Source organism: Suricata suricatta, chromosome 8 (assembly GCF_006229205.1).
Source record: "Suricata suricatta isolate VVHF042 chromosome 8, meerkat_22Aug2017_6uvM2_HiC, whole genome shotgun sequence".
NCBI classification, from domain to species: domain Eukaryota; kingdom Metazoa; phylum Chordata; class Mammalia; order Carnivora; family Herpestidae; genus Suricata; species Suricata suricatta.
The window spans coordinates 42,777,409-42,788,090 of record NC_043707.1 but is presented as its reverse complement, the minus strand read 5'-3'; the positions used below and the strand labels follow the sequence as shown (position 1 = coordinate 42,788,090).

General features: G+C 44.0%; 1 protein-coding gene across 6 annotated transcripts in view; it reads left to right on the top strand.

The window, feature by feature from the left end:
- Positions 1–88: 88 nt before the first annotated feature.
- The window catches only part of LOC115299509 (myomegalin-like), a 180,838-nt gene continuing 170,244 nt past the window's right edge, over positions 89–10,682 (top strand). For 5 of the 6 annotated variants that reach the window (XM_029948905.1, XM_029948904.1, XM_029948899.1 and 2 more), the window contains exon 1: positions 90–435. In XM_029948905.1, coding sequence (XP_029804765.1) covers positions 416–435 — 20 coding nt within the window. In that variant the 5' untranslated portion in view covers positions 90–415. Of the gene's footprint in view, positions 436–10,682 lie in introns of all 6 variants that reach the window. The other variant, XM_029948898.1, reaches the window with a different exon arrangement.

Sequence of the window (10,682 nt, the reverse complement as noted above, 5' to 3'; positions counted from 1 at the left end):
ACGCCTGCAGCCCGGAGCCCCGCCCCGCTTCGCGGTTGACAGCTCAGCTGGTGCCGAGCAGCTCGTGCCAGCCAGTCGCGTCTCAGCCTGGGAGCGAGCGCTCGCCACGCGGGGACCGCCGCCGCCGGCCCCAGCTCCGCGCGCCGCTCCGCTCCACGTCCCCGCTTCCCGCGGAGAACGGTCCCTCCCCAGGGGCCCGACGCGCCGTTAGCGCGAGGCGCGGCGGAGAACCTGGTTCCCGAAGCCGCGGGAAGCAAGCCGCGCTCTCCCTTCGCCGACGCGGAAAGGAGGAGCCCGGGAGGGAGACGCTGCTGCTCTTGGCACTGGAGATTCGGGGGCAAGGGTTCTCGCCCCCCCAGGCTGCCTCTCCGCCCGGGTGAGGGGCGTCCTGAGAAGGGAGGGAAACGCCTGGAACATGGAGCAGACATGGGCGAGGTAGGTGAGCTGTGGCTTTTCTCCCCGCATTCCGGATGTGGTGCCCCCTCCCCGCCCCCAAGGCCCCGCTCCCTTAAGGAGAAGCCCCTCCCCTGGGTGCCTTTGACATCTTTTTTTTTTTTTTTTTTTTTAATGCCTTTCTTGATCCTTCTGCGTGAGTTCTGTCTCTGGCGTTTGCCTTGCTTAATGAATCTCCCCCCGCCCCCCAGTCTTGATATGCAAAAGACCCAGCGGGGCTCCCTGGAAGTTTTTGCAGTAATGGATCTTTTTCCCAGTTCTGCAGTGGAGAGGGATTCTTTAGGGATCTCTTTGATTTCAGATACCTTGAAAAAGATCAGATTCCTTCTCACCCTGCCACGTTTTTCATCTCAACCTCATCCTCCACTAGGGACACAAAGGCAAAGCTCTGGGTGAGCAGAGCCCAGCAATGTTCACTTCCAAAGTCTCTCCAGTTGGAATGACTTTGAGAGAAGAAAGAAGGAAGAGACTGAGGTGCCCCTCATCGCCTAGGCTTTGCGGAGACCAGGGCGACAGCCTGTCTTTTAGGTCATTTTGTGGAGATGCCCAGTGCAAGTGTTCCGTTTGCCCCATCCCCTAAGCGTACTTTGAAACAGAGCTTACCTAAGGATAAAAGATAATGAGTTGGGACCAACACTTCATTTTTGTTTGTCGGTGAGAGGGTGGATGGGGAGGCCCTATTCCAGAGGTGTTTCCATGACAGATACTGCTCCATCCCGGGATTTAGCTTTGGAGATTGGAATGAGGCCCAATTAGTGTTTTGACTCCTAAGAGAAAGCTGACACAGAAGGTAAACTGGGGGCCTTAGAGGCCTTGTGAAAAAGATCTGGGGGATTTCGGTGGATTGTTCAACAGTTCAACAGTATGAGTTTTAGAGAAATTGGAGCTAAGGGTGTGTTGGTGGACATATGCTATCTAGATTTATAAGTAGGGATTCCACTTTTTGCTCTTTGCTGCCCTTAGGCTTCTCCAAAGGATGGTGCTCAATGGAGGGCATCCCTAGATAAAAGGAATGCAATCAGAAGACACCAGGAGACTGAAGACCATGCCTTGAGGGGTGAGGGAAGGACCTGAGACTCTTTAGTCTGGGGAGGCCAGACAGTTCTGGGGAGGTGGTGGATATGGTAGCTTCCTTCAAGTATTTGAAGAGCATTTGCTGGTAGTTGGGTTAGATGGATCTGGAAGCCCTTAGGAGGATAGAACATGTGGTGAGGAGGCAAGTTGTGGCTCGGTGTAAGGGAAAAGCCTTCTAACATGTGACCTACCTGGGTAGTAGATAGATTCCTGACCCTGAAATTGTTCAAGCAAAGGCTAGATGACCCCTTGATGGTAATGAGAGGGAGCGTATCAGGGATTCTTGCTCTCTTCCAGTGTTGTTCACACTTTTAAAAATATGTATTTAGGGGCTGCTGGGTGGCTCAGTCAGTTGAGCCTCTAACTTCGGCTCAGATCATGATCTTGAGGTTCGTGAGTTCAAGCATCATGTGGGGCTCTGTGCTGACACCATAGAGCCTGGCACCTACTTCAGATTCTTGTCTCCCTCTCTCTCTGTTCCTCCCCTGCTCGTGCTCTGTCTCTCTCTCTCTCTCTCTCTCTCAAAAATAAAGATTAAAAAATTAAAAAATATTTTTTTCTGAACTTTAGATATATATTTAGATTTCAGAAACATTCAGAAATAACTTAAAAAAAATACGTTATATGTTTATAGTTTGATTAATGTCCCAAGCTGAGTATGTCCATGTTAACAGGTACTCAGATCAAGAGAGAGGACATAGCCAGCCCCCCTGAAGGCCTTGTGTCCCAAGAATAACTGTTACCTGAATGTTTAACACCATCGGCCCGTTTTGCCTGGCTTTGGACCTTGTGTCAGTGACATTGTCCACTGTGTACTCTTTCATATCTAGTTGCTTTCATTCCATCTTACATGTGTGGGATTCCTCCACAATGTTGTGTGTAGTTGTAGTCCATTCCTTCTTGCGTCTGTATAGGACTCTATGGTGTGTAAATAGATCGAATTTATTTATCCATTCTCTTGTTAATGAGCATTTGGGCAATTTCTAGTCCGGGGCCATTATGAATAGGGTTGCTATGACCATTCCTGGGCATGTCTTTTGGTGAATTATGTACATACTGCTGTTGGGTAAATACAGTCAAGTAGAATTGCTGGGTAATAGGAGCTGCATGCTCTGCTTCAGTATATACTGCCAAATAATTCTCAAAAGTGGTGATAAAGAGGTTATACAGTGGGCTGAGATGCAGTGAAAAGGCGCTGATCAGGGAAATGCAAATGGAGCCACAGGCCTTACCACCGTATACATATTAGAATAGCTAAAATGGAAAAGGCAGAAAATACCAAATGTTGGCAAGGTGGAAGAGTGAGAATGTTTACACTTTTTTTTTTTTAACTCTCACAATGGGAAATGTACTTACATTACGACCAGGTAGAATCCCAAACACACCGAAACAAGAGTTTCAAGTAACGATACTTAACCTTACTATGTGTTTTGTACTCTGGTCTTTTCTACCCCATTCCTCTTTTTTAAAAAAGAAAAAAGGCTAGTGTGACTCAATTTATTTCACCACCTAGTGGGTCACAGATGGAAAAATTCTATAATCATGTAACTGGTGTTTCAGATATTTCCTAACTCATAGCTAAGATTAGTTCATAAACATTTATTGAAAATGTGAGAGCCCAGGAGCCTGGCTCAGTTTGTTAAGCGTCCAACTTCAGCTCAGGTCATGATTTCACGGTTTGTGAGTTTGAGCCCCGTGTTGGGCTCTGTGCTGACAGCTGAGAGACTGGCGCCTGCTTCAAATTCTGTGTATCCCCTCTCAAAAACAAATAAATATTAAGAAAAACTTAAAAATAAAATGTGAGAGCCCAATATAGGCAAAGCACTGTGCTAAATGCTAAGGGTAGAACAATGAATGAGACTGGGTTTCTGCCTTTGAGGGCTGTACTTTCTCATTATCCATGATTTTAAAGTTTATTTGTTTATTTTGAGAGAGACGGAGAGCGTGCAAGCAGGGGAGGGGCAGAGAGAAGGAGAGACAGAAGATCCAAAGCAGGCTCTGTGCTGACAGCAGAGAGCCTGATGTGGGGCTTGAACTCACGAGCCATGAGATCATGACCTGAGCAGAAATCAGACACTTAGCTGACTGAGCCTCCCAGGCGCCTGTCTATAATTCTGAGAGGGGCTAAGGCAGGCATATATGCACGAGAGCACGGTGGAGAAGCACGACTTGGGCAATTCAAAGAATAAAAATTAACTACAGAGCAACCATTTATTAGGCTTACATTTATTAACTTGTGTATAATCTTTTGGCATATTTTATTTCACCTAATCCTCACAACCTTATGAGGTATAAGGGAAATGCTATTATTCATTTTTAAGGCAAGGAAAATTGAACTTCAGAGAAATTAAATAATGTTCCCTGGGAACACACACAGCTGAGAAAGAGATGCAGCCCAGAGTGGAGTTTTGTTGCTCCTTCAGTGTCTGAGTCCTTTCTGGAATTGGCCATGTAAGGAGGCAGGTCTGAACCAAACTAATTCTATGACAGGTTTCAATTTCCCCTCTGACCTTGGAGGCCTAGGTGTCGGCTTCTCAGAATCATTAGACAACAGAAGGATACACATTGCCCAAGGAAGGAGGGACCACCCTTGTAACACCCAATCAGGAAAGGCCAGCTAACACCCTTAACATTTCTAAGGGCAGGCCTAGAGATGGAGGCTATAAGATGATCACCTATTGCTAGTCACGCCCTACCCCTACGTGAGGGTCCTGGGCCCACTCTGTAGTTGGTCAATACTCTAAATGTTGTGATTGACTCCCACCAAAAGTATCAATGAATGGTTACACCTGCTGTCAATAATATTGTATAATAATGATTGGATCACTATACCTGTGTCACCATTTCCTGTAACTCCCCCTTCCCAAGCCCATAAAGGTCCTACCCTGCCTTTGTTAGGGGCTCTCAGTGAAGTCTGGGAGCCCGAGCTTATAAGCCCATAATAATAAAGCCCTTTGCTTTTGCATGCGTGACTCAGTCTCCCTGGCCGTCTCTGGTTTTTGAGGACGATATTGGAAACTTGGGTGTAACAGCCACGTATCCTGACTACTCTTAAGCTTATGAACAAATTTGGCTGTGATTCTTTTTGTTTGTTCGTTTATTTATTTTGAGAGAAAGAGAGTGAGAACACGGAGGAGGGGCCGAGAGAAGAGGGAGAGATGGAGAGTCCCAAGCAGGTTCCACACTGTCAACGTAGAGCTGGGTGTGGGGCTTGAACTCATGAACCGCAAGATCATGACCTGAGCCAAAGTTGGACACAACCGACTGAACCACGCAGGCACCCCCCCCACTGTGATTCTATTTCCAAGTTTCATTCCTGCCAGCTCTGAAAAGCTTCCTCTCTGAGAGATTCTTCTCATGAGACTTCAGACTCTTCATCTTGCTCTGTCTGTCCACAGAGGACCGGGTGCTGAGTCTCTGAGTTCTCACAGTTAAGTAAGTACGTCATCTGCCCTGCAAGAGGTCAGTGGCGGTGCTTTTTTACCCAGGGATGTTGCCTCACTGTTGCCAGACTCTGGTTAAACCATTTGGGGAGAACATGGTTTGTTCTGGAATAGCAGATTTCTTGTGAATACTTGGGCATTACCAAAAGCTGGTTTGGTCACTAAACAAGCTGATATCCATGAATAAGGTAAGAGTTCTCCAAGGAATATGTTCGCAGCGATGAGGGGGAAGCCGATGATGAGGGTGACTTTGCTCAGCTTCCAAGTCCAGTATGCATCAGGCAGACGGCTTCTACCGCTCTGCATTTTTGGCATCTGCTTATCTGGACTAGCAGCTCACTAAAGAAGAGGGCATAGTTGAGATTCCTTAGCTGTGTTATTAGTTTCTTTTTCCTGTTGAAACAAATTACCACGAATTTGGTGATAGTGTCAGTAGGAGTGTGTTCCTTCTAGAAGCTCTAGAGCAGAATCTGTTCCTTGCCTTTTCCAGCTGTAGAGGCTGTCCACATTCCTTGCTTCATGGCCCCGTTCCAGCAATGGTTCCACTTTGGTCTCTGCCCCCTTACCTCATCTCCTCTTCTAATCCAGATTCTCCCATAAGCTCTTAAAATGACCCTTGGGATTGATTCCTTTGGGCCCAACCGTATAATCTGGGATAATTCCCCCCATCTCAAAATCCCTTTTGCCGTGTAAAGTGGCACCTTCAGAGGTCCTGGAGATTAGGAATGTGGATGCCTTCCAAGGGCCTTTATCCAGCCGACCACGCTAACAAAAGCTGCACAGGTCATCACCGATTCCCTTCCCTGTTTGGGTGGAAATGTTCGTGTTTCTAGCATATGGGAAAGCTGAGTAAAAGGCAAATCATATGTGAACCTTATTTAACTTCCCTAAACAAGTCACTCAAGAAAAAAGTGAACTTGACCTATTTAAAGGCTACTTGTAAGATTGAAGGTTAGGAAAGGGAAGGAATTTAATAGTCTGTTTTGTTTCATGTAACTGTAATTTAATAAAATGCAAGCATTGATTATATTTGCCTGCAGTGGCTATGGAAATTTAGAGAAAGAAAGTAACATCCAAGAAAAATAGTGGTTCTGTCTCAAAATTTAAAAAATTTGATTTTGTTTCTTCTCCCACATAAAGTAAGGCCTTCAAGTAAAACAAGAGCCCATTTACCATGGTTATATTGCACTTAAATGATCCCCATTGATAGCTTATTTGCATTTATTCTGCTCTGTATTAACTCTTAGCTTAACTTAACTCTACATTAACTCTTTCTTAACCGTGGAGGAAACAGGGACATTTATTTCTCTTTGAATTCATGGTAAGTTCGCAGAGAGTACTATTTATTAATGCAATTACAACCAGAGATGCCACTTTGCTCCATTTTATAGATGTGGCCAGTGAGGCCAGAGAGGTTAATTTAGCATTGGAGCATTTTCATTACTGTGGGGCTGCTTTGCATGTAGCACTTTTTATTAGGAAAATGCTCCTTTTCATAATCCTATTACTTTGGTCTTTGGATCTTTGGTCTTTGATCTTTGAATTTCCTTTTATCATTCAGCACCTCTAGCAATGAATTTTCTGCATTTGGGGAAGGAAATCCTCTGCCTTCAAAACTCTGATCTACTTTTAAATAGGCCTATACTTGGATTTTGGCTTCAGGGATTTATCTCAATAGTTGCTTTCACCCTCACTTTCTTACGTCTCATATACGAGATCAGTCTGGACATGTCTGCCCCTGTGCATCTTTCAGCTCATATGCTAAGGGCGCATTTCAAACACCAGAAGACTAGGAAGGGGCCCTCACCATTCTAGATGGCTGAGAGATCATTTATACAGAGTTGTGTGGAGCATCCATTCATTCAGTGGCTGCCCTGGGGCACTACTCCTAGTGAAATTGACCCTATTTTATAAATAAAATTCCAAACTGGGCTCAGAACATTCCTCAAGTTGTCTCTGGCAAAAATTCAAATAACACTTAAAGTTAGAAAGTCCAGAATAAAAGAGATGTCATGATGACCCAAGGTGGCTCTATCTGGTTCTATTTTAGAACATGCAAGGGGCACTTGGGTGGCTCAGTCGGTTAAGCATCTGACTTCGGCTCAGGTCGTGATCTCACAGTTTGTGAATTCAGGCCCCAGGTGGGGCTCTGTGCTGACAGCTCAGAGCCTGGAGGCTGCTTCAGATTCTGTATCTCCCTCTCTCTCTGACCCTCCTCTCTCTCCCCCTCTGTCAAAAAGAAATCAAACTTTAAAAAAATTAAAAAAACATTCTAATACACTGAGGACTTATGTTCCTCAGTCTCAGAATATCTTCTGAGTTCTGTGGTCAGCAAGACAAGCATGATCTGAAGTTTTCCTCATGGCTGAAGTACTTCATTATTCATAAACTATTTATAATAATAACTGTTAAGTTGGAACACTTTAATAGTTTCTAATACATTTTCCCTTAATGTGTCTTATTATCTCCAGTTCTTTTCTGCTTGTTCCACCCTCCAGAAACTTCTCTCCCCCTTGGCTTCTCTCCAATGCCAACTAGGGACAGTAGCAAGTGGTCTCTTTTCATCACTGGTAAGGTGGAAGGGGTATAAAGGAGCAATAACTGGTGACATACAGAAAGCATTGACAGATATGGGGCACCTGGGTGGCTCAATTGGTTAAGCATCTGACTTCAGCTCAGGTCATGATCTCACAGCTAGTGGGTTCAAGCCCCACGTCAGGCTCTGTGCTGACCACTCAGAGCCTGGACCTGCTTCAGATTCTGTGTCTCCCTCTCTCTCTGCCCCTCCCCCACTCACGGTCTGTCTCTCTCTAGCTCTCAAAAATGAATAAATGTTAACAAAAATTTAAAAAGAAAGCATGTTGATGAACAAAAAAAATTGAATAATTTCTAGTATTTCACACAAGAGTGGGAATATATTTATTTATTTTCCATGTCATAATGTAGACTATTGTTATTCATGACGTAGAATAGCATGTCATGTGGAAATAGGATATTTTACACAATCATTCCCCTTTACGGATGTTTTTAGATTTCTAGGTTTTAACTCTTATAGATAATAATTGATAAACATCTAGGTACATAAAGCACCTTCTTCCGTCGAATTATTTTTGAATGTTTGATCTTCAGAAGTAGGATAGCCACGGGTGCCTCGGTGGCTCAGTCAGTTAAGCACCTGGCTCTTGACTTCGGCTCGGTGCATGACCTCATGGTTTGTGAGTTTGAGCCCCACATCAGGCTCTACACTGGGATCCTCTCTCTCCCTCTCTGCCTCTTTCTCTCTCTCTCAAAATTAATAAATAAACTTTATTAAAAAAAGGAGGAGGATAACTATATCACACATTTCTAGTTGTTGAATGTATATTGCAATGTATCTGGCAAATTGCCTAGCATTTAGACTCCTATGACACACAGGAATATAGACGATATTTCATTCAATTTAATCATCATTTTCAAGACTTGAGTCCCTGCATTGCATAAAGGGAAATGGAGGCGCACTGACATAGTGTAATGTGTCCTAGGTGAATCAGTGGCAACATCCCCAATTCCTCCTCCTCTTAGGGTAAAATGCTTCACGCTTGCTGTTAAGCTGTTACCATATTGAAGTGTTTCCTGAAATAGTACTAAGCAGAACATTTTAATGTAAGAAAGTAAAAGCATTTATAATTTGATAAAAATTACATCAAAATTATGCATAAGTATTAGGATATCTATTGCAAGGAGAGGAAAAAAGAAAATGGATGCTGTATCTGGTTATGGGATTACAGACAACATCCTTTACATGCTGCTTTAAAACGAAATCAAGATATGTTTTTACAGCAAGAAAAAGGACATTTATGCCTGTCAAGCGACGGCATATGAAGTTTCCAGCTGAGTTGGCTTGACGACGCTTCTCCTGTGTGTTACTCCGAGGTTTCCAGGTTGTTGCCAGACCTCCGAGGGGCTAGTCGTGGAGTGCCGTTTCACTCTCCCTGACCTAAAATTATTCTGTGGGCCCGAACACACCAGCTGTCCCCCACACACCTAGCCTTGCCTTTGCTGGGATAACTTTATTTACCCGTCAAAGATTAGTTTCAGCGTTACCTCCTTTTGGAATTATTTTTGGAACCTAGTTCTGGGCGTGTTCTGTAGCCAGAGCACGCTCCGTCTACTCTGTCAGAGCTTGAAACTAGTTAGTTGGTCGATGCAGTATTTTCCATTCTCTGAGCTCATTGGAAGAAAGGACTTCTGTTTTTTGTCTCTAAATCTTCATTATCTAACATTGTTTCTAGCACTTAGAAGATCCTCAATTTAGAACCTTCTGGAGAATATTCCCCCACAAGGCTGAACATGTATTTGAGTGGTGTCTCCTTATGGAATGGAGAGAGCTGGTTCTCAAAGCGTCATGCCGCGGTACATTCAGATTGCGTTTATTTGTTGTTTCGGTTATAGGCACCACATTCCTGTTATGATCTAGACTTATTCAGAGGTAGCTGCGTGCTAGTGAATGCTGTAAACCCCTGCGGGCCCCTGGATGCTGTGCTAGAGGGGCCGCTAGGCAGCAGTGTGTAGGCTCCACCAGCAGAGCCTTCGTAGCTCACGTGCCCTCCAGATTCTCCACCCTTAGGATCCTCAGCTCTGAGTTTATATTCCAGAAACACTTCCACCTCTTTGTCCACCTCCCTACAGAGCCTGGGACTCCACTATTTCAATCCTCCTCAGCTCTGCTTCAGACGCTCTCACTGCCTCAACAATCCCCAAGACAGTTTTATTGCCCTCTAGGATTCTATCATCTTTGTTTTATATTTTTAAAATTTGTTTTCCTTCGTGGGAGTGAAATTGACATACAGTCTCCTATTAGTTTCAGACATACATCATAGCGATTTCGTATTTTTATACATTATGTGAAATGCTCCCACAGTAAGTCTCGTCACCATCTGTCACCACACAGAAGTTTTACTGTATTACTGACTCTATTTCTTATGCTGTGCATTACATCCCCGTAACTAATTTATTTTATAACTGGAATTTTGTGGGTGTTTTAAACTTTGTTTTTGAGAGACAAAGACAGTGCGAGCAGGGGAGGGGCAGAGAGAGAGGGAGACACAGAATCTGAAGACAGGCTCCAGGCTCTGAGCTGTCAGCACAGAGCCTGATGCAGGGTTTGAACCCACAAACTGTGACATCATGACCTAAGCCAAAGCCGGACGCTTAACCAACTGAGCCACCCAGACACATCTATAACTGGAATTTCGTATCACTTAATACTCTTCATTTATTTCACCCACACCTTTAACCCTTCCCTACCTCTGGTAACTAGTAGTTTATTTTCTGTATATATGAATCTGTTCCTGTGTATGTGCTTTTTTTGGGGTTTTTTTTTTTTTTTTGGATTTCACATAGAAGTGAAATCATATATTTGTCTTTCTCTATTTGCCTTATTTCCCTTAGCTTAATACCCTCTTAGGCCCACCCATGTTGTCACGAATGGCAAGATTTCATTCTTCTTTCTTAGGCCCACCCATGTTGTCACGAATGGCAAGATTTCATTCTTCTTTATAGATGAGTGATATCCATTGTGTAACGGTGTATATAGACATATACAGTCATCTTCTTTATTCATTCATCTGTTGATGGACACTTAATTTGTTTCCATATCTTGGCTGTTGTAAATGATGCTGCAGTGAACAGGGAAGCACATATATCTCTTTGAATTGGTTTTCTGATTATCTT